Here is a 24,091-nt window from a genome sequence, read left to right on the forward strand (position 1 = left end):
ATTGCAGCGCTTAGGTCAGATCCAAAGCACAGTGACCTACTATGGCGAAACCACTCGCAATTTATAACACGTGGGTGCACAATGTCAGTAAGCGGACGTCTGTGAAAATGAAGCTGGTGAGGTGAGCTGATGAGACAGTGAACAACAAAGGCCACATACAAGCATATGGTGAGCGTGGAACTTTAACGAGTGGAGTAGTGAAATTACAGCAAAAATAAAAATGTTCGGCCATATGCTGTAGACATAGCACGTGTTCCTCTTCCCTGCAAAGAACAAAATGTTACAGAGGCTGGAGCAAAATGGCACACTAGAGAGCCCATTGACTGCAGTCCTGAAGAAAAGCACAGGTAAAGCCGGCATCTGTGTCGACCTCCAGACTGAAGGAACCTGTCAAAAGAAAACATTACATTTTGCCTGCAGCTCAAGAGTTTATAGCAAAATTAAGCAGACCTACAGTCTTTTCTTCCTTGGATGCAATGATCGGCTTCTACCCTTCCACACAAATCGTCTAAGCTCACTATCAACACAACCTTTGGCCGCATCAACTTCAACCGGTTTCTGTTTGTAATTAGAAGTACACCTGAGATCTTCCAGGGAGTGATGATGGCGAGTCTCCAGGACCTTGAAGGTTTGATGTTCTCATGGATGACGTCCTGCCGTATAGTGCCACAGAGGAAGAACATGATGATCACTTGGAGGTAATACAACGCTGACTTGAAGCTCAAAAAAGTCTTCCATTACACAGGGCCAACTGCGATTCCTTAGGCACCTCATTAACAAGTCCATCATTTGACCAGATCCAAAGAATGCAGAACAGGTGGGGGCGATACGGCAGCTGTCGCCACCAGTTGATGTGGAAGAGCTGAAGAAGATTGTGGAAATGGTCAACTTGGAAAAGCACAGGGTCAACCCATGCAAGAGCTCCTAAAGAACGGAACTGTGGGGACATCAAACAACCTTTGACAACTTTAAAGACCTGCTAATACCTGCACCCATGCAAGCCATCTGCAGTCAGCTGATGCAAGTAAATGGTAAAAGGAGTTATGGACTGGAGTGGTGTGCTATGCCAAATCCACAGGGATTGTTGGAAAGCTGTAGCACATTGCTCCTAGAGGCTCAGTGACGCAAAATCTCGCTATGCACAGATAGAGAAAGAAGCGCTGGAAGGTGTGTGTGCAAGCAGGAAAAGGAAAAAAAATGTATAGATAAGGACAAATAAGAACAGAAAAATATTTGAGCAGTGGATAAAAACAAGAGTACTATAGTGCTGTGAAAGAGAAAATATTTAAAATGTTAAGATTGTGGAAATGTTTTGACACACTGCCAATGTGTTCATATGCAGTTGTTAATGAGTTAATAAGTTTAAAGATTGACTTGATTTTACCAAAATAACTCCGGTATCATTTTTTTTTTCTAAAAAGAAGTAACATATATTCAGCCCAGAAGTGGGTGTTACATTTAGTTTGATGTTACTGAAAATAACGCAAAAGAGGGAGAGGCATCACATAATAATATATTCATGTCATATTCCATCCATTCATTTTCTATGGGCGTGCTGAAGCCTATCCCAGCAGTAGGCGGGGGACACTCTGAACTGGTGGAAATGTGGATGTTTGAACTATTAGATGAATAACAGAAATTCACATATTTTGTTCAATCTTTGTGCCCCAGCTTGTCCTTGGTGCAGGTACCTAATTTAACCCCAAACTAGTGCTATAGTGCCCGGTGTTCCATGTCTCTGCCTCCATTTACTTTGTCTACCCCAGTGGCAGACCTTTGAGTGAGAAAGTTTAATCAAAATCCAACTTTTGAGTGCACTTTCTATGGTCACATGATATTTGATTATACTGGCCGTACTTGTAAAGTCATCGTTTACATTGCCAGTCAGTTACCAAAGTATCCGTCCATTCATGAGGCGGCTGGGTGAGCTGGATACTCTCTTGACTTTGTTGCAAGGAGGAGGGTGGAGCATGGAGCCCAAAGCAGACTCAGCAAAATAAATACAAAATGTATGAATGGGTGCATGTGAGAACTAGTACTAAATACTAGATAAAAAATAACAATGGCAAAATGAGAACCGACGTCATTAAATCCAAATGCAAACATGCAAGAAGGCATGGAAATGCAAGGTAACAAGGAAAGGCAGCTCTCGTAAGACACCTGTTACATGATACCCAATGAGCCTTTTTTTACGTTGCACGAATGAGAAACTGAGAAAGTTATTGCCTTCACATTCTTCGAAACTTGTATAGTGGAAAAAGCCAGTATATTTTTCAAGCGCTATCCATTCCAGCATGTGTTCCTTCTGAATAAATGTTTAGTTGAGCTGGTGATGTCATCAAAGCACAAAGCTCTTTGATTTAAGCTGATGATCTGGATTAGCTAATATTGCTCAAGAAACAAACTATATAGAAAAATACAGAAGCTGATTTGCTGGGTCTGATGATGCAGAGAAGAAACCAGTAAGACAGGAGAACATATGATATCGCAAGAGGTTGAAATGTCCAAAATCATAGAGAGTACTTACAAATTCCTGGCTTTGCTGTGTTCCTGATGAAATTGTCAATACACCAGTAACAATCACAAGATCAGAATGACGTATGAATAGGATGTCCTTTGCTTGCATGAGTTGGTAAGCAAACAAGTGGATACTGATGATAGAATTCTGCTTTTTTGTTGCTGACTCTTCAACCTAATAAGATGATACGTTCATTCCCATAATTAGATCATAACGAACTCACGAGCCCATTTCAAATGACAGGTAGTCAGAGGTGCACGTGAAGAGGTGCGTCAGTGCACATGCACACTGAATTATCAAAAGAATCCTAGGGGCCAAGTCTGTCAAGTCTGTGAACCACACATTTTGCAGTTTTTTTTGGCGTCGGGGGGATTGGTATACGTAGGTAGAACAGCTTGTCCAAATCAAAACCTTTGACAGAATGTTCCAAGTAAGTGGCAGACCTGGCTCAGGCAGTAGAGCGAGTCGTTCAGAAACCAGTGGGTCGGTGATCGAACCCAGCTCTGTCCGAGTCACGTGTTGTGTTCTCGTTGTGTCACACACCTTGCCTCAGGGACTACAAATGAAAAGTAGCCATTTGGCTAATTCTAGTGCATCTACAGAAATGTTCATTGAATTACACTGTCCTTGTCAAATTAAAAAAGAAAAAAAAGGTTGAATCACGCCATTAAGTGATTCAGACTGCAAACTGCACCGCTCGGGAAGCTGCAATGGTGGCAGAGCGCAGACTTGCGGTGGACCTTGCTGTGCATCCTGTAATGGTCAAAGTATGTTTTGGTGGTGCAAAATAAATTGGGGATTGTTACCTCGAGAATTTCATCAAATCAGCTGAGACCTCTTGATGACCCCGTATTTTAGATTTCAGTTACATGAAGCATGTAAATATTTGTTACATTCCTTCAAATTACAAAAATGTTTCTCTACACTTCCTTTTTGATTTCCATACTGCTCTGTGCAACCTCACATTTTGAACATCAACACTGTTAGTAAGATCGAAATGTTTACACAAGTTTGGCATGACGCGTGGTCTAAATTTGTGCAGGGGTGGGCTGGACTAAGCAGTGTGGTGCATTTAAGAAAAGGGATAGTTGCGCCATTGTGGGTGTCAACTGTACCGACTACATTTGCAATCAATCGACTAGCCAATGACACGTCAGAAGAGGAAACTGTTCAATGCATATGTGAAATGAATAAAATGACATTCACCACACATGTCCGCAGAGCTACGAAAGTGTCTACTTGCATCACAATCAAATTCATCAAACTCAACCTTTATACTGCACCTATAGAACCAGCGATACGTCACGTGTTGTTCTACTAAATTCTGCAATAGGTTGTTGGTTGTTGTAAACAAAACGAACAACGATACAAACATAGCATCCTTGGAGAAAGTCGATACTCCGCGTCTCCCAATTATACTCCCAATTAACTGCGTCAGTGTAAAAAAAAAAAAAACCTCGGTGTGCAGCATTCAAGTTCCTTTTCCTCCTTACCATGTTTGAGTCACGTTCCAAGATATGCGATTAGTACCATTGACTGTTACAGAGACAAAAAATCTTTATCTGCACTTTGATTCATTACAGCTCTTCTCTGACTTCAAAGCATATTCGTTTTTAAAAAAAAATTATACAGAACCTCTTTTTAACCACTGCTGGCTTGCCAAATATGTAATTAGCATTAAGAACATCAAGTGCTGGCGCTTGTTCATTTGTCTTAAGGCGGTCTTGGGTTGCCCGACATTTGCTTTTGACGAAAAACATGGACAATTTACTTAGTGTTAGTTGCAGGTCAGTACTAACCCTCATTAATAGTCTTTAATAATAAATGGGTTTGGTAATGTTCTTTTGGCGCAGTTTCCTGTTTCAAAAAAAGAGGGCCAAACTAGTGGTATTTGCTTGGTCTCACATTTCTCTCTAAAATCTTCATTTCTCTTCTCTGCACCAGTGTTTTAATAAATCCCTCATTTTTTATAGCAACGTTTTATACTGAAAAAGCAACACATAGTACTTCACAAAGTGAAAAAAAAAAACAAATCTCTCCCGCCTGCCTGCAGATTCTCACACTACAATTTCCTGGGAAACCTCACAAACCTGTACCATTTATGAAAGCAACTCATCTTTAATTCGATGATTAAAATTAATAAAATTGATTTAATCATTGGAGAGGAATTGCATTAACAACAGTGTCTTGTCCTAAAACAATTAGCTCATGGGTACATTACTTTTTGCAAAGGTCCACAGATTGACCTTGGAATTCAGTCAATCAATACTACATTTGTACACAACTTGGACAAAGTGCTTCCCAAAAAAAGATAACAGTGAATAAAACCCAAAACCACCTCCAATCTGAATGTCTGGTGCTCAATTTTCTAAATATAAATACATACTATACACTGTATTATGCGATACAATACAACTTTATTCATATAGAACATTTCACAACAGCTGTAACAAAGCTCTTCATATATCACTACAAACAAATAACTACAAAAACACTGAAAGCAGTCAATTGAAACATCAATATAATGTATAGTCTACAACAACAAAGTCAGAGTTGAAAAGTAAAGTTGAAAAAAAAAGTTGAGAGTCAAAGAATAAAAATGGGTCTTCAAACCAGTTTTAAAAATGGACATGCCTAATGGGCTTGCCTAACATTTAAGGGCAGCTCATTCCAGAAGGAAGGACCAGCAACACAAAAGGCTTAATTCCCTCTAGGCTCCACTTAGTTCTTGACACATCCAATGAAGCACCGAACATGTGTGCAGTGTTGAGGTAAACTGGGCCGAGAGATTGTAAACAAATAGAAGTATCTTAAAATAAACTCTAAAATTGAAAGAGGCAGTGAAAGGAGGTCAAGATTGGAATCATGTGCTCCTTCTTACAAGCTCCAGTTAGGAGGCAAATGGCAGCATTTTGGACCACCTGGAGACGCTTGAGGGAGGACTACTGAATCCAAAGTGAAAAAAGTCTAGTCGAGATGATTCACCCGCGAATGTTGTTTCTCAAACCCTCGTGCCCAAAGTGGCGGCACCACAGGAAGCCGTCCGTCCTTGTCCGACCTCTATCTGCAAAGAAACTGTTCTACTGTGTCTAACTGCTGTTGAGAAAGGAAGGGCTTCAGCCAGCTGCCTAAAATGGAAGATGGATTTCACAACAGCACTGATTTAGCGGTCCAATTTAAAATCATTGCCCAATTTAAAACCCAAGTTTGAGACTGTTGACTTCTGATAGGAGTCCAGAGGGCCCAGGTCGATAGGATGGGATGTACAAGGGCCACTGGAACCGAAAGCCATAAGCTATGTTTTCTTTTCATTGTAATTTAGGAAATTTGGTGACATCCAGGCTTTGATTTCCTGTAGGCAGGACAAGAGTGGCCTTAAAGAGAACACATCCTTTTTGCTTGGCAGGACATAAATTTGACTGTGATCCTCATTACAGTGGAAAGAAACATTTTTTTTTCATAGGATGGAACCTAGGGGCAGCAAATACAATGAAAACAGCAAGGACCCCAAACTAGAGCCCTGTGGAACACCATATTATAGAGGCGTAAAACGGGACTCCAGGCAACCTAGACTAACAGAAATGTTCCTGCCAGCCAAATAGGATCCAAATATCTAGAGTTCTACTCCAAATGCCAACCTGGTGCTGTGAACAACCCAAAAGTACTGTATTATTATTAGTTGATTTTTTTGTCACTGAAGCATTGTAAATCATGGCACAATTATTATGGAAGCAGGTGACCACAAAGTGAAGAAACTGGTGACAATATGGATGGATACTGAGACAAACTGAGAGGTTGAATGTTTGCAATGTTCAGCACATGCCCAATCACTGATAAACAAAATTCGACCATTGTTGGTTTTCAGTTTCTGTTTCATTTTAAATGTGCAGTGCAACGAAAGGTCTGTTTGTTTGGACAACTTTGGGGTTGCCAGTGACTTTTCCAAGTGATGTCTGAGTGGTTGAGAATAAACCTCTCCTGCCTGTATAAGTGCATGTAGAACTGTATTGCAATGCAGACAAACATCATGGTCAAATGTTCATTTCAGTCTGCTGCAAGCTGCTAAAAACAAAATGATAGCCTTAATTTGGACTTTGGAGACCCCTGGTTTAAATTTGGAAGCTATTGTGACCCTCGTCCCTAAAAGAATTGGAAGTGAGAATGCCCAACCCTATCATTGATCCCTAGAATCGTCATCACTTCTTACCGCCCCTGACTTTGCCGCTTTGGGTAATTGATTTCCACCACTGTTTGCCTGTAATGGTGTTTCTACTAACTGTCTACATCAGGTCTGAAAAGCATGACCGCACAATGTGCTCAACTGCAGGTTGCAGTAACCTACATCAGACTATCAAGTCCACAGATTTCAATGCATCACTTTATCAGCAATCTGAAAAGGCAAACAAATCTTGTGTGTGGGTGTGTGTGTGTGTGTGTGTGTGCACGCGCCTGTGTGTGTGCCTGTGTGTGTGTGCGTGTTATACAGTGTAGCCAGTAGCTACTCCTCCACAGGTTTTGATTTTATCAGCAATCTGAAAAGGCAAATAAAGATTGTGTGTGTGTGTCATACACTATAACTAGTAGCTACTAGCGTACTAGCCTACTAGTAGAAGAAAATCTACTGTAGCTCTGCCTATTGAGGCATCCTGTAGGGGATGTGTGAGCTTGACTTCATTAATAATGAATGTGTTAAGTAAATCAGCAGTGATAGAGACAGAAAAAATAAAGATCACAGTGAAATGAGATAGGGTGCTTCTGAAATGAAAATGCCACGTTGAGTAATACTGGTTGACGTTAGAATCAAAGTACCAAATAAGACCTCCAGCTTCTTGTCAACTTCTCGGAAATAAAATCTGCTAATGCAAGCACGTTTTAAACAGATATTTACCAAACTCACTGAACATGTAACAGCTGTATCGTGTAAATAGATGTTCTGTTGCAGTCTAACAGATGGCTTCTATTCTTGTTAATTTGGCAACAGCAGAGGAAAAACAATCCAGCTGGATTCAAAGGGGTGTAAGGGAAGAATGGCATCATGATAAGATACTACTGTGACCCATTTCACATGCTAAACTTTGCAGGAAAAAAGCGGGCATGGGCTTTTACAGAACATTTAGTGTGTTTCTGATCAAAAGGATACGTTAAACAGAAAATATATGGGATTGAGACTTATTTGGATGAAAAGTTTGATGCAATAAAGCTTCGTCTATGGCTAATGTAGTAATGCCATTCAAACCAGGAATTTTATATGCATCGTCATTTTGCTAAACATTGTTTATTGGCTCTTATTAGAATGTGGAAGCGTACCCAACATTATAATTACAGTACATTTGTAGTACATTTGCAGTAAGTGAATGCAACATCGAAATTAAGGATAGTAACATTATATTGTTATATTAATTATATTCATTCGTTCTGAGATCCTACACTGTTATCAATTCAATACTGCTCTACTTCTCTGTTTCTTAATCCAATTCAGTTGATCATTCAGTCCATCAACGGACATTTCTTACATGGACTCAAATTCATCAATACGCTGTTTGGTGTTGCCCTGACGAATCTGTCGTAGGGTCTTGTATTTGTCACGGCCGGCCTTTACATTCTCAGCATGGATCAGGTCATTTGGGGTTTTTTTGCTCTCGTCTACAGCTCGAGCAAGTTCAGTACTCAGGAACTGAAAGAGAGCACAAACACACAGAATGGAATCCTCATTGCTGAGACTATTCAAAAGCCTCAGCTCTCCCCCACGCCCCAGTCTTCCCCTCAATCCCAATGTGAAAACATTCTTTTGTCCGTAGTTATTATTAAGTCCATTTTCGTGTTGGAGATCCTATGCAACATCATACGGTATCTTGTTTTGCTTGGGAAATAGAGTCCAATTTTATTCCAGGAGTAATAGACTTTCTGGATGCCATATCGTATGCGCGCAAATAAAACCACTTGAATGACAAGATACTTGCAACATGTTTAATTATGTAGAGTGCACCTAGTTCCTCGAACAACACATTTTGGGGGGCAATTAATGTCAACTTAACATGGACAAAACCATATACAGCATGTTTTAACAGAAAATTGAACAAATAGAGACCACAAACTGCTTAAGAGGTGCTATTGGTGCAGGGAAACGTGACATTACTGCATCAGCTGAGGCTGAGTCCATTTAGTTATAAATCATAAATTACATTAAAATTATAGTGTGAAATTTTTTGAAGACTGAAAAGTCAATGTGGTCTATTGTTTAGTAGTAATCTTAAAATGTATGCAAATACCCCAGAAATACATATTATTGTTGTAAGAAAGGTTAAGGCGGTATCTCATTGAACCGCAAGTGTTTGCCATAGCCAATGTTGATAGTTTGTGTTCTGAAAAGGTTGCAAACAGATTTTCCTTTCATTCAAAAATGTAGTTGTTGACTACAAGAAAAACTGTTTGCAATCATTAAAACAGTTTCGGAATGTCTTTGCAACTATTTGCAAATGTTTGCAACATTCAACAAACAGTGACAAAAAAAAACATTCTGTGCGCAAATTTTTGCTGCTCATTGATATTCTGGCTTGAGTAAATTTTCAGGGTATCGTCTGGAAAACATCATTAATTGATCTTGTCATTCTCGATGTGCATCAATGACTTTGAAGGGGAAATATTTTGAGTGCATAGGATTCATACATTGAGGAACATCTTTTTGTGACAAATTTCAGTGATGGACAGGCATCTAAATCTAAAAACCCAGATAGCTAATTCTATCTTCTTTTTATCCTCACCTTCAAGTTTTTCTGCAGTCTCTGATTCTTCTGGGCCTCAGTGACTCTTTCCTCCTCACTACGGTCGCGTACCGTGCCGGGAGACATTAACTCAGCACTCGCCTCCGCACTGCTCTCATCCGTCTCATCGTGATCATGCATGTGAGGGTGTACAGAATCCTGGATGTGGATTCCCATTATTTTCGACTTCAGCTCCTCTTTGGTTCTCTCTAAATCAGCTTCTACCATCATTGCCTGTCAACAAATACATTCACACATATATATTTTTTACATCGTTGATTGAACATTTTTAAAGAAGACGAAAATGGTAAAGTGACCTGACATGAAGCAAAATATAATTCATGTTCAAAAGTGGTAGGAAGAAGCAGGATGCTTTTCAAGTTCTATCCTTTCAAATCGTAAATATTGTGTTCGTTCTAACATTTTTGGAAATTTGGGTGACAATAGGTCACGTTTTTTTGCTCATTAAGTGACGTAATGTTTCTTTCTCTTCAATCATCGTATGGATGATTTGCGATACGCATATTTAGGCTCTCTGTTTTAGCAGAATATGCTTCCATAATGGAATGATTACACCTGATTTATGTAGGATGAGCTTGTTGCATTCAATGAATATATACTTGCCAACTTTCCCACTTTATGTGGGAGACTCCCAAATCTCATCCCTATCTCCCACATGGTTCCCTTCATTTCTCCTGCCAATCTCCTGATTTTACAGTGAAGTAAACAATTTCCATTGTGGTGAAAATGACGCAACACATCTCCTCATCGCCAAGGGGAAGACTTCTCGCTCGGACTCTGAGTCAACAAAACATTCCAGTGAGTGCTCATCCTCAGACACAGCCTCTATTATGAAAAAGATGTACAGCCTACATGTTTTGATATATATGTATAGACCATGGTGACCTGCATATTCTCACAAAAATAAATGCTGTGGCTGATTGCTATGCAATCCTCCCAGCGGTGCAAAAGACATTGAAATTAGTAGATATGTTAATTGGCAATCACGGTAGGTGAAGGACTAATGACTCATTAATATTTTTTATATTTTTTTAATCCACTTTATTCCTATTCTCCCTGAGACTGCATGAATTAGTTGTGCAACCTCATGTTTTGTTTACACACTACGTATATGACCAAGCATCAAGACCCTTTAAAATGGCATTGATAGAGAGACAGAGGCACAGTTCTAGCTTTCTGGAAAGCCGGGATTATTGCCGAAGAGTAACGTGACAACGACGAGACAATGTCAAGAGGGAACTTGACAAAGTGTTTAATTTGGAAATAGAAGATGAGGATTTGCATAAGAATACTGATTAACAATAGTGTGAGTACAGAACGTGGTAGCCCCCGCAATTGAGTGTGCGCCTTTTAACACAAAGCGCCTTATTGTGCGGAAAATATGGTCGTTTAGATATTGTCTCTACCTTTTCATCAGCTTATTTTAGTGTTCTTACACAGCCACTTTCTTTAGTTATTTACCTAGCTGCACTTGTGAGTATTTCCTTGTTTCCAGATGTTCATTGGATTTGTTTTCCCTTTGTTGTCTGTCTCCTGTTGTGCTACATCTCTCTAGCTTTGTTCCTTTTTATTCCTGGGTTTTCCCCATCAACACTTTTGTTGTCGTGCAATTATTTTCATTCTTTGAGTTTATCCTGACTCCCTCGTGCTCATTCTACTTGAATAAATATAATACAAACAATTTTTGTAAGACACGCCATAAAAAGAGTGGGTGATTGCATGTGTGCTAGCCACACTTAGGACACCAACGCTGGCAGATTTCTGCAACCCCTTCCACCACTAACACTCCCCGCTCCCTTTTCCGTGCATAACGCCATAGGGCAAAGGCTAGAGCTACGAGGCTCAAGTACAACTTCTACTCCCAAGAGAACGTGAAATGCATCTGACCCAGTCAATTTAGGTTTTGGAGTTATTATTCAGGAGTGAAAACGACTTCCTAAATCTGTAAAAATTGGTATTAACTGTTAAACTCTTGGGGATATGTGTGAGAAAGCCGGTGTATCTGAAGAAAACCAACACAGCAAGAGATGTACGTGTTTTGTTTTGATTTCCATATTATGTATTTTATGTGCCCTCTTTGCATCCATTGCAGCCTGGTGATCCTGAAAGGGGGATCCTTCCATCTGTGGTCCCTTCTCAAGGTTTCTCATTTTTCCCCTGGTAGGGGTTTTTGACTTTTTCCTTGCCCTTTTGGGAGACCAAGATCAGGGGATGCTTTGAGAATAATTGTCAATTGATTGTCTATGTGAAGCCCTTTGAGACTGCTTGTGATTTAGGGCTATACAAATAAACTTGACTTGACTTGACTTGAACTTGCCAAGATTTGAGTCCCAAATCTCAGAAGAGATAGGCAGATGTGCTAACCATTAGGTGCCTTAAAATGAATGTATAAGAAAATGTAATGCAATGTGCACGTCTAGAAAGTGACAGCGAGTATGCAGAGTTCAAAATGCAAAATGGACTTAACTATGGGGATTTACGGTTGATTGAGATTGAAGACGGTAGAAGGAAATGAATGACTTTATATTTGAAAGATGACACATTTTAATGTGAGCATTTAAATTCAAGATTTCATGTTGTTTCCCAAAATATTCACAAGCCTGTGGTTTATAATAAATGCCTCGTACTTCTCAGTTTTGTGATATTCTTGCCACTGTTGGATTCCTTTGATTCTACCTATCTTATTTTATATACCCTGTTCACTTAGAAGTGTCAGACATTCCTCCATTTTGATTCATCCTTTATCTGGCTCTTGCTGCTCCCATTAATTCTCACCCTTTTCTGCCATCTCATTGCCTCCTCGTCCTTTTTCTTCTTGGCTTCTTCCAGCTGGGAGATTTTCGACGAAAGCTCTGCCAGCTCAGTGGCCTATCCACATGTGCACACAAATGGGGAAAGTGTTAAGAGTGCTCCTAATCTAAGGTCACTGTGCTCTGTCTGCTGTGACAATAGGTGTGTGTATGTGTGTGTGCGTGCGTGCAAGCGTGCGTCTAAGCGTGCGTGTGCGTCTAAGCGTGCGTGCGAGCGTGTGCCTGTGTGACTGTGTGGACACAACCTCTACTGTTCTATAGGGTAAACTTGGATGAATTTTGTTTCATTTCAATAACCAAATAAAGATATCTACTGCTCTTCTCCATTCCACACAATAGCATAGTAGATGTACGTATTTTTATTTGATACTAGTCACAATAGTGAAGGTGGAGGCTAGTTAGGCGCGTAAAGGTGTTAGAGAGGCAAGAAAGGGCTCTCAAAAGAGATGAGCTTTCAAGAGAGTACAGAGGGACGCCTTTTCTCTGACGGATATTAGAAGTTTTCCCACCTTCTGGAGCAACCAACAAAAAACAGTGGATACGTGTGAGGGAATGTCATATATAAACTAGCGCCATCACATTCATGCAGTATTAAAGTAGACATACATATGATTTCACAAATGCAAGTTTGTATAAATAGTGAATTGTGGACATGTACCAGCTCTTCCTGATTCTTCATCTCAGACTGAGGATGTTGTAGCAGGGCTTCTTTAGCCTGCATGGCAGCCTTGTGGTCATTGTCCAGGATCTCAGCTTCCTCCTGTGCAAGTGTCCTTTCCTTCTCTAACTCAAGCGCCCTGCGAGTCTGCTCCTCTAACTCTGAAATGTAACACCCAGCACGTGTAAGACAGAATACAGTATATATGTACACACTCTTACTATATACTGTATTGATGATGATTCTAAAATCATGAATATTTCAATATGGCAATCCTTTTTTTTTAATGTTCGGAAACAGAAAAAAAAATTGGGTTGAAAAAGTTGTCAGACCATCTTGAGCTCTCTTTGTCTGCTCTTCAATCTGTCGCAATCTCTCCATCAGTTCCATGGTCTCGCGAGCAATCTTCTCTGTTTCCTTTTCAGCATTTTCACGCTTTTTTTTCTCACTCTCAAGCAGAGCCCTGACAGGAGAATTGTGCATAAATACATATCTGAAACAACTCCATCCCTGACAGTTCTTACTTAAGTACAAACAACACAAGGAAAACTGTGACAAAGAAAAGTCCTCATCATTGTTACCTCTCCATCTGCCTCTTGTTCTTCTCCTCTCTCGCCTGGGCCTTCATCTGTTGGACTTCAATGGTGTCCGGTTTGCGTCTGCGCATGTACAAGTCGTGGTTTCCCATACACAGCGCCAATATGCGTTTGTTGATACGAAGGCGGGGTACATAGAAAACAAAGTCCTTTAACACAAAAAACATTCCTTATTGATGGTTGGATTTACGACACACCATGTTAGCATAGTATATACTTGGGTAACCACCAATCACGTCTCGTTTGCAAACTGAGCTGTGACTGGTCATTACCTGAGCCATGAGTACGTGGGTTGTCATTTTCAGCCAAGTTATCAAAATCATTATAACCCCATCAATGAACTGGTTTGCCAAGTTCATAATGTACTGTAAAGAATGATCTTTTTATTCCATACCGGAGACTTCTTGTCGATAGGTTTGATGACGAACTTCTTGTCATTGAAGGAAATATTTCTGATCTCACTCCAGGGGAAACCAATCTTTGGGGTCAGCCTGCAGAATATGAAAAAAACTGTTACGAACCGAAACAGACAGTCATAAATTGAGTAAAACAAAATTGAACTTGATAACAATACAAGGCACCATAATTACATTACAGGTGTGAAGATTATTTGACAACTAATCAATAATCAAACAAATCAATAATTGTTTTTGATAATAACTAAATTATTATTATTATTATTTTTTTTTTATCCAAAATTGTCCACATGCTTGGAATTTCAGCTTGTTGACAGGAAATATTTTCCCATTAATGTGGAATATTTATTTTATTTTGAAAAGCAATAATCTACATTTTGCCCGTTTTCTGACGTTGCGGAACAAACCATGATTGAATCATATTCGATTTTTCTTTGTGTATTTTCTGTACTGTCAGTTTAATTAAAGAGATGTAAATTGAAACATGGATTTTAAATCTGATAATCAATGAATTGACAAAATTATTACCAGAATTAATTGATTATCAAGGTACTCGTTAGTTGCAGCCCTGCTTCTAAAGATTTTCTTTATTCAACTTTTATTTATCCAGTTAAGGAAATGGAGAACATAATCTTGCTTACAATGCTGACCAGGCACAGTAAAACAAAGCAAATAAAAAATAATACATAGACAATGAGAAGTTTATTGAAGTAGCGGTCAGACACTTGCTGTTTTATAGTAATGTTTATAGATGTTCTGTGGCAATACTGTTATTTAATGCAGTGATTCCCAACAAGGGTGCCGTGGCCCAATTATCAAATTTCACCATACTTGTCAAAACTCTATTCATTACTTACTACAAATAATTTTTACGTGCTGTATCTATGCCAGCAGGTAGAACAATTGAATTTTGTTCTATTAGATGGCCATATTTTTGTGAACAGTCAGTCCAAAGGTCTTGAACCCATGCCCAACTTCCTTCATCTTTCATAGCTCGCAGATGTACTATATCTTTATTCTGCTCTTGTTCCATGTAGTATATTCCACTTGTAGACCTAGGTTGTGATCAAAGTCAGGCATGGGTCAAGTTCGGGGATGTTTGAGAATAATTGTCAATTTTTGCACATGTCCTGAATGTTATTAGCTGCCTAAATATTGTAGAGGGCGAGATCTACCGGCTTCAGGAGTGCAGACTTACTGGTGCAAGAAGGTAGAGATACAGCTGGTGCCAATCAGGAAGGAACAATAGGTAGACTGTATGTTCTGCAAGGCAGACTAGCCGGTCATAGGTGAACCAGCTGCCGTCGTGCAGACCCCCAAAGGAGAGTGGCGTGGGGTATAAACCACGGCGGCTGGAAGACTCCGGGCAAGCACTCGACATTGGGCATGGGGCACTTCATTCTGACATTGGTTGAATAAAATATTTTCCCAATCAGCCGTGTATCACTGAAGATTTCCTTCCCCTGAGCCAGCAACCTTCCACAGCGTGCTTCCAAAGACAATTCACCACATTTTGGACGTCACGAGACAGAATTCGTATTCTCTGAGGGGTCCTCATCCGCTCAGGTGTGAGAATTCAGCATCCAGCCGGCAGGCTGAGATTAAGGTGATAAACCTTTTCACTCACAGTTGTCGCAGCATGCTCGTGTCTCGTTTGGGCAGGGGGCTCCGAAGGGGGGTAGTTGATGAACCTTATGTGGCCGTGGTTGGCTGGGAAGGAAATGGTCTCCCTTAGTCAAATGCTGTAAGAGACGATGGTGGGCGAGGGGACAATGGTGGGTGAGGCCGATTTGGGTTGCCCTGGGAAAGGTTGAAGCTGAGTGAGACTAAGACAGGATGTACGCCGCCATGTGTTCTTGGGCCAGTTTTGCTTCCTTTTCGCAGGTGGAGTCCATCATAGTGCAATCTTAGGGATGCGGTCTTGGTCCATCCTAAAAACATGCCCAAGCCATTGGAGTCGGGGGCGTTTTATCTCTAGCACCACGCTGTTGCACTCGGTCTTCTTGTATAGAATATTTATTGGATGTTTATTATATGTATTAGATATTTTCTCAGGCAAGAAGATTTGACAGAGATTCCTGAGGCATCCATTGTGGAAGGCTTCGACTTTTTTCATGTCGTAAGATGTAACTCACCAGCACTCCGAGCTGTAAAACAATACGGATTTTACATTACTGTTGTAAAGTCGGACCTTTGTTCTTAAGCTATATTGCTTGGACTTCCAGATGGTGTGTAGCCTAGCAAAAGCACCCTGTGCCTTTCCGAGTCTTGCTCTAAAGTCCTTTTGTGCAAAGCTGTCCTTACTGACGAGACTTCCTAGGTAGGTTAAGTCCTCAACATAGTCGAGAGCATGTCCATTCACTGTGATTGGTACATCTGGAGTGGCATTAATGCACATCACTTGGGTTTTGGATGCATTTACGTATGTTAAGCCCTACTTGTTGGACGAATTTGTTCAGTCTGTCAGTGTTCTTCTGCAGATGGATGTGCTTTGGTGAAAGGACAGCAAGATCATCGTCAAAGTCTAGCTCTTCAAGTTGAGAGAACAAAGTCCATTGAATACCCCTGGGTCTGTAAGTTGTATTCCAAATGACCCAGTCTATGGCAATCAGGAAGAGAGTGGGGAAAATAGTACAACCTTGTCGCACACCTGACTCCACAGTGAACCATGTACCTAGCTCACCACTAACAATGACGCTGCATTCAAAGTGACGATAGAACATTCCTATGAAAGTGACCAGTTTTGGAGGAACTCCATAGGCCCTAACAATCTTCCACAGGGTGTCATGGTGTAGGCTGTCAGAGGCTTTATGAAAGTTGCTGAAGTTGATGTGCAGAGCAGTGTTCCATTCTACACACTGCTCAATAATGTTCCTCAGAGCAAAGATCTGGTCTATGCAGCCCCTTCCTCTCTCAAACCCTGCTTGTTCCTGCCGTAGATTCTGGTCAATAGCGGAACCGATTCTGTAGAGTAAAATCCTGCAGGAGATCTTAGATGGTATTGATTGCAGTGTGGTACCCCTCCAGTTGTCACAATTTTGGAGGTTTCCTTTCTTGGGGAGTTTGACAATCAGGCCCTTGTCCCAGTCTTGGGGTATTACTTCCTTCTCCCAGATATATTTAAAGAGATCAGTAAGCACATTGACAGAAGCGTTAAGGTCAGCTTTCAGCTTCTCTGCATGAACAGAGTCTAGTCTCTAATGTAAAGTGATGGCAAGTTTGGCCTCTTCCTTACTTGGGGTGGTGGTCTCGATGTCAAAGACACTTTCTGCTGATGAGGGGTTGGTAGGATAATCTGGCTCAGTGCAGTTGAGTACCTCACAGATATGACCCATCTCAAGATCTGGTCACTCTCATTGGTGAGGATGTTGTCTTGTTTATCTTTGACAGGATCTGGCTGACTGATGTACTTGCCTGTGAGCTGCTTGGTGATCTTGTAAATCGTACTCAACTCGTCCCGTGCGGCTGCACACTCAGCTATCTCTGCAAGAGCCTCAACAAAGGCCCTTTTGTCACTCCTTGCACTATTCTTTATCGCTCTGTCCTTTTCCTTGGTGGTTTTCTGGACCTGCTCATACAGCCTGGGTGATTTTGTGGTAAGCATCTTGGCTTTCAGCTGTTTTCTTTCTTCAATTCTTTGCCAGGTGCCAGGTGTTAACCATTCTTTTTTCCCTCTCTTTCAATAGCCCAAGACTTTGGTGGCTGCCCCTACATAAGACTTTCTAATGTTCTCCCACTTGCCATGGATGTCCAAGTCTTCGTCTGCAGGTTTGGCGAGAGCACCGAAGCGCTTCTTCAGTTCCAGGCAGAACTCTTTGTTGGTCTTAGGGCATCTTAGTTTGGCTACATCAAAATGTTTCCTACGTTGACTTCACTTTTATGCTTTCCTTAGTTTCAGCTTGATAAAGGCTGTTGAAAGGTAGGGGTCACTGTTGACATTGGCTCTACGATAAACTTGAATATCTTGGAGATACCTGCGCCATTTTCCTTTGATCAAGATGTGATCGATCTGGTTGGTTGTGGAACCGGCAGGTGACTTCCATGTGAGTTTATGGATGGTTTTGTGCGGAAAGATGGTACCACTGATGACATAGTTGTTGGTCATGCAGAAGTCAACAAGATGCTCGCTATTGCCATTCATCACACCGCACGTATGCTCTCCCATAGCTCTCTCACAGTCGGTGTTATCAGCTCCCACCTTAGCGTTGTTGTCACCCATGATTACTAGCATGTCATGCTGGGGAACTTTAGAGATTGTCTGCTGTAGCTTCTCATACCACTGGTCTTTTTGCTCCTCCTTTGCTTCATTGGTTGGTGCATAGCATTGAATGATGGTGAGCTTACATGGAGTTGAAGCGGGCTCTGATAAGCCTGTCGCCGAGGGGTTCCCAGTCCAGCATGGTGTTGAACTTCTCCTTTGAGACTATGAGGGCCACACCACGTGTATGTTGATCGGAGTGACCATAGTGCAGGATAACTGAGCCATCGCTCATCACCTGGCATCCAGAGCCGGTCCATCGGCATTCACTAATTCCCAGGATGTCAAACCTACATCTTCTCATTTCGCTCCTGACCTGAGCTGTTTTGGATGTGTCTAGCATGGTACGGACATTCCACACACCCAGGCGGATCGTAGTTTTGGGTCCCAGTAGGCTACCTATCATCCTCCTGCCGTCCTGTTGAAGGCTTTCATCAGGGGCGGTCATACTGCCAATAGGTTGGCTTGGGCCTACAGCAAGGTCCATGATAGTATAGTTCGTAGAGGTTTCCATAACGGTAGTGACATTTTACGGGGTGGGGTTGTTGGCCCCATGCCCAACCCCCAACCTGGAAGATCAGCTGCTGTTTTTTGTCTGGAATCTACCTGCAATGAACCAGCAGAGGGTAGAGTCCCCATCGGTGTAGCTATCCGGGTCACAGAAACACACGCAAGGTTCCCTACCACGACAAAGTAATAAATAGCACAAGGGGAACATCAAAGGTGCACTACTGAAACCGCAGCACAATGAGATTAATGTTTAACAATTTGCCAACAGGTGGAAAAGGAGCATGCTTGTACTAACCATTACAATACTAACATATGTGTATGTGTGTGTTTAAAGAAGAAAGATAGGCTTTGGCAACAATCATTTATGAGAGGAAAAGATTTATCGGATAGAAGCCACATGTGCTGCTGTGAGTTAAGCGAATCCTCTGGAGCTAGACAGAGGGCTGAGTGGGAGTAAGGGGGGTCCGCTCGTAAATTAGCATGAGGTCCCCTGCCAGGGGCGGCTAGGGCCCCACTATCACATCTGGCAAATATTAGGAGAAATGGCAAAAATAGATCTGTAGGGAAATAGCTCAATAGTCAAATAGATATAGAAATAGATGGGTTTAAGTGATTAAAGCAGTTAAAAGTTGAAAACAACAAATAAAGGGAACAGTGGAAGGAGTCACTCATTCCTATAAAACTGTTCAGAAAAATGTAAGCAAAGTGAGAAGGAAGGAGCATTAGTTGATTGGGATTAAATTAAGGTAAATCCATAGTTTGTGATCAACTAAGCATTACATATATATAATAAAGAGAGGATTAGATTGCAATGAGATAGTGGGAGTAATCTGTTGGTCCCTTTTATACCCTTTTAAATGTTTTCTTGGTGTAGATAGGTTAGAAACACGAGACATTATAGAGGTTCAGAAGTAAGAGATTTAAAAGAAAACCAAATTTTTTGATTTTGACAAATGTAGGCTAACAGGAGAACACTAAAACCATATAAGATTTCAAATTTGGAAATTGATATTAGATCATATCTAACTTCAGGAACATAGATATACGAGTACCGATCTGCATATCACTTGGAATAGTTCGAATAGAAACAGAACGAGAAGTCATCTGCATATTTTGGTATACATCCACTACTAAGTACAGAATACAGGATCAGTATCACCGTTGCAATAGTTTTCAATAATTAAGGTAGATCTTTACGTTTTTGTGATGCCAGAAGATAATTGGGACAAAGTTTATTTTGAAGCACACCCACTACGGTACCTCAGAGAAACTGCACTTCACAAGCCGACAGGCAACTTTTTCAGTAGAGGTGCAAGCAAAATCCAAGCATTGACCAGTAGAGAACAACAAAGTTTGAATGTTCATTCAAATATTGTTGACCTACAGTATGACTAGAAATGTTGTACTGTATATATTTTTTGAACCAAACAGTTTTAGAAAGTTATTGGACTTAAACTATGCTGATTAATTAACTTATGGATCACTGATTTATGTAAAATGCATCATATCAATTTTACTTATAATGCTTGTGTTTTCATTGGAATTGTTATTTGACATTCATTCAGCGCATTTCATGATTGCTTCTAATGAGAAATTTCAGGTAGGATGATAGGACGGTTTTAAAATTTCTGCAGGAAGAGTAAAAATGTCAAAGTTAATTTCTTTTGCTTCTGACATTTTGCTTAGACGGTCATCAAATTGTTATGCCCATCAGATAAAGTGCATTTTATCAGCACAACACAGCCCACGTGGTTAAGTCAGTTTGGGTTCAAAAGCCTCTTCCTTTGGTTAGCTATACTGACTTTTAAATTGGATCAACCAATGCAATGATTCTCAATCAGTGTGCTGTGGCACCTTAGTGTGCTGTACGAGATAATCAATTTTAACACAGAATATTACTGTCAATTATTCATCCATCTATTTATTGTCAACACTGCTATTCCTGCTTATTTTGACCCTTGTTGGGCCAATAAGAAAGTTTATTATTTTGGTGAACGATGTGTTCAAGAATTGAAATCAGATTTGCTTGTGAATCTTACATAACTTAGTGACTGATTGGGAAAAAAATGAATTTTGCATTACTAATAGTACTTGGTTGGACATTTTAGCATCAAGGAGAGATTTTAAAGCAACAATTGTCCCAGATGGGAGTTGCAGACCTACTTGTCTTTTTTGTCATATATGTTGAGGCCCAGGGCGTCCACTCCCAACCACAGCTCAGTCCCTTTCTTGTTCTTGATGCTGAAGTAGTTGACCCCATACATTTCTAGATCCTGGGCTATCTTCAAGTACTCCAACATGGCGTCCTCCCTGTGACAAAGACCCAAGTCATATGTGATAAACCCCTTGATTGCAGGGAGGGATGAATCGAATCTGGGTTACCGTAGTATTCCCTTGTGCTCTTGATGCCACACTTGAATTCTTTCCTCCCATTGATTTTTATTCAGTTTGTGCTGCTCTAAAACCCTGGGTTTATCATTGAAGATGACACACAGTTAGAATTCAGATGACTGTATAAAGTTAAAGTTTGTATCCTGGGCATACCTTTGGGGAAGCAGCTTCTCTCTGGTTAGGTAGCCCGGAACGTGATAGTCTTTTCTGTAGTCTCCATGTTTGACTTGAACTGTATATGAGGCTAAAAGGACAGCAGTCTCGGGTGGACAATAAATGTCATCATTTAGGATGCTCTCTTTCACCTAAAGCAAAAACAGCAGTTGCTTATTGTTACTATTTATATTATATTTTATAATATAGCTCACACAAACAAACACCCATGTCATTTTTAAGGTTTAGTTGATGCACATGGATTTATTTTTGTGCACATGAACTCCCTTGTGACAAACTGAGAGAATAACCTTATGCCTGAGTCGATGGGAAACTCCCAGAGGCTTTTGTGGCATCTGTTTTAGTTGAGATTCCTGGTTTCTCTGTGTATCTACAAGGTGCCGCTATAAAACTCAAACTAACTAGTTGAAAGTGTTTTTTTTAAATATATTTTTTATTTATAAAAAAGTTTGTGTTGAACTTTCAGCTTTAATGTGGATGTAAGCAATTTTGTAGTCATTTGGAATGCCCAATAACCTTCCACAATAACATTAACAACAATGAAAACGCAAAGTTAAGAACCTCATTTTATTTAGTTTAGTTTCAGATGACTGCCATTGGCTGTGTATTTGCTAACCTGCAGAAAGAAGAGACGTTGTGTTGCCTCCTGAATGAGTTCTTCTGCAACATCCTCAGGGTAAAATTTTGCCCTGAACTTTATCAACAGAGGGTTGTCCCTCTTCACATCTTGAGCGGTCACCTGGGAACGACACAACCAACAAAGGGATTAACAGAGCAAGCAGCTAATTAACCTCAACGGATCAACAAAATCACATTCCTCTGTGAGCTTCTGTCAAGGGTGCAGGTAATTGTGAGAGATAGGCCAACAAGCTGCCATGATAACTTTCTACTCACCCTTTTGTTGAGCTTTAGCCAAGTAGAGAAGCCTTTGCTGTCCTGGTACTGAAGACCGAAGAACCAGGTTTCCCTCAGCCCGATTGTTTTCACTATCTAAACAGAAGAACAATGGCATAACAATGATATTCAAAACGGGCATATTAGCCGGTGTTATAGAGTACCTGATCAAAAAGTTGTTTGCCAGTGGTGCTGGGCAGGATGGCAAATTCCAGCTCAGCGTCCATGCTCGTAACCCGAACATTTATCTGCCAGAAAAGACAAGACACAGGAGGAAAATATTTGTGCAATCATCTGTGCTGTGTCACTGCAAAGGCTTTGAGGAACATGATGGCCAACATCTGATTGGGAATGAACACTATTTATTTTGTATCATCTTTGTAAGCTCTTTGAAACTAAGGTCTTTTTTTTTGTATTTGGACAGAAAAAGGACCAAAAAGAGTGTTCCTTACATTCTTCTGTTCAACCAGGAGCATCCACTCACAAGAGGTTGGTGGAGGCTACAATCAAAAATGAAGCCCAGAGTAGATTTTTAGATGGGGTTCATTCTATGATAAATATTCTATAATGATTAGATCAAAACTAGAAGTGGGAAAAAATATCATTTATTGCCATAGCCTATGATACAATATAATTATTTAAGACATTTTGATGGAGTCTAATGAAAGTCAATAGCATTGTGCTCTTTCATGACAATTTCAACAGTTAAATATGAAGTAATTCTCCTACAATGTAGGAGAGAAATATCGACACTATCTCACCAATTTAAAAATATTTGATTTAATTTTGTTCTGTCGTTTCCTCATCTTGCAGTTTGATAGCTATCATGTCGCCGAATCGATAATTTTTTTACCAGGATATAAAATGTCAATCCAATTGTAATGTCATCATACTATCGTTATCATTGTTCAAAGCAAAACATTTCTCCTAACAAGAATATCCATTAAAATCTATCGCTACCATGCGTTTTCATAATGTATTCTGTCTTACAATGCACTATTTTAAACCCAACAAGCAAAAGTGCTTATTATAATCCACTGCTTTTACAACATAAACTTCCTCATACAGATTCACAATCATGCCACAAACAATGAAAAGTTGCTACTCACAGTTGACATTTCTCTTTATTCTTTTCTATGGTCGGTAGCAAAAGAATATTTCTTCGGGACGCTTGTCTCTTTTTCTCTGCGCAGTCATATGAAAGTGCTTGCAATACCAACAAGGATTAGACGGAGTGAGAAAAGACCATTGTATTGTTCTCAAGTACCTACCTCTCATTTAATCCAAAAGCAGCCTGGGGCCCATGCAAAGGCAGACTTCATCTGGGCACCTGTCTGTTCGTCACAATTGGATACCACATGCATCTTTGTCTGCTACAATTGTTTTGATTTCAATTGTGAGGTTTTTAATAGAATGATTGCTGGATCTCAGTTGATGGATGCTTTATTCATTCTGTGAGGTAAATTAAGTCGTCTCAACAGCAATATTCACACATCTATACTGATGTAATAACAGAATCACATTTCGCCCATAATCGTAGGTGGGTTAGATCCAGCCTCTCCATTGCCTGCAAGATGTGAATGTATTTCATCAATGAGGCCAGATGAGTGATCTTTATCATTACTGTATTTAAGAAGGTTTTCTATAGCACAGGCACTTCTTCCTGCATCAGTCTGATTAAAGATCTGATGCTTGACGCTAGCCTTCAAGAAACTAATGCGAGCAGGTCCTACAGCCTTATTTGGGGAGGTGACACTAGGAGGGATGGTTGTTACAAGACCGACACTACCACATCTGAGGTATCCACCTTTATTAGTGATGATCTGATGCTTGCAAAGGGGGGGCTCAAACCAAGATTTAATGGTCTGACACCATTTGAATCGCACCTCGGAGAAGTGAGATACGAGAGTGGTGGCAATGAAGCTGACATATCAAATGAAACAGTGATGGAATTTGGCGGACACTGGCCAGAAGGTAAGCTCGGTCCAGCTGCTTCCCTGTGCTACAGTGTATTCAGAAAGGATCATGGAAGTCACACAGGTAAAGAGAGACAAGACAGCCTGGAGTGGGTCAACTTGGTCCTG

At 40.5% G+C, this 24,091-nt stretch overlaps 1 protein-coding gene and 1 long non-coding RNA gene across 2 annotated transcripts in view; one reads left to right on the forward strand and one right to left on the reverse strand.

Annotated features, from left to right (window-relative positions):
* The window catches only part of LOC147061191 (uncharacterized), a 5,683-nt gene extending 4,739 nt beyond the window's left edge, over positions 1 to 944 (forward strand). The window contains exons 2-3 of the long non-coding RNA XR_015062969.1: positions 573 to 698; positions 798 to 944. This is a non-coding gene — a long non-coding RNA (uncharacterized LOC147061191). The remainder of the gene's footprint in view (positions 1 to 572; positions 699 to 797) is intronic.
* A 7,083-nt stretch (positions 945 to 8,027) lies between these two features.
* LOC147061192 (moesin a-like) lies at positions 8,028 to 23,140 on the reverse strand. The gene is made up of 15 exons (XM_085901437.1): positions 23,117 to 23,140; positions 22,460 to 22,507; positions 22,172 to 22,255; positions 22,008 to 22,103; positions 21,730 to 21,852; positions 21,093 to 21,244; positions 20,931 to 21,014; positions 20,712 to 20,858; positions 13,759 to 13,855; positions 13,350 to 13,513; positions 13,101 to 13,231; positions 12,769 to 12,929; positions 12,076 to 12,168; positions 9,280 to 9,513; positions 8,028 to 8,192 (listed from the first exon to the last, which is right to left on the reverse strand). Exons 1-15 carry the CDS (start codon positions 23,123 to 23,125, stop codon positions 8,028 to 8,030), a joined length of 1,788 nt encoding a protein of 595 aa, XP_085757563.1. The 5' UTR covers positions 23,126 to 23,140.
* Positions 23,141 to 24,091: the final 951 nt, after the last annotated feature.

This window comes from Syngnathus leptorhynchus, chromosome 2 (genome assembly GCF_054491065.1).
Source record: "Syngnathus leptorhynchus isolate UIUO chromosome 2, UIUO_Slep, whole genome shotgun sequence".
In the NCBI taxonomy this organism is placed as follows: Eukaryota; Metazoa; Chordata; class Actinopteri; order Syngnathiformes; family Syngnathidae; genus Syngnathus; species Syngnathus leptorhynchus.

Coding starts and splice junctions, on each gene's coding strand:
- LOC147061192 (XM_085901437.1), bottom strand. Junction 22,104..22,171: donor GCAAACAACTTTTTGATCAG/GTACTCTATAAC, acceptor TCTTCTGTTTAG/ATAGTGAAAACAATCGGGCT. Junction 21,853..22,007: donor GGCTAAAGCTCAACAAAAGG/GTGAGTAGAAAG, acceptor TGTCGTTCCCAG/GTGACCGCTCAAGATGTGAA.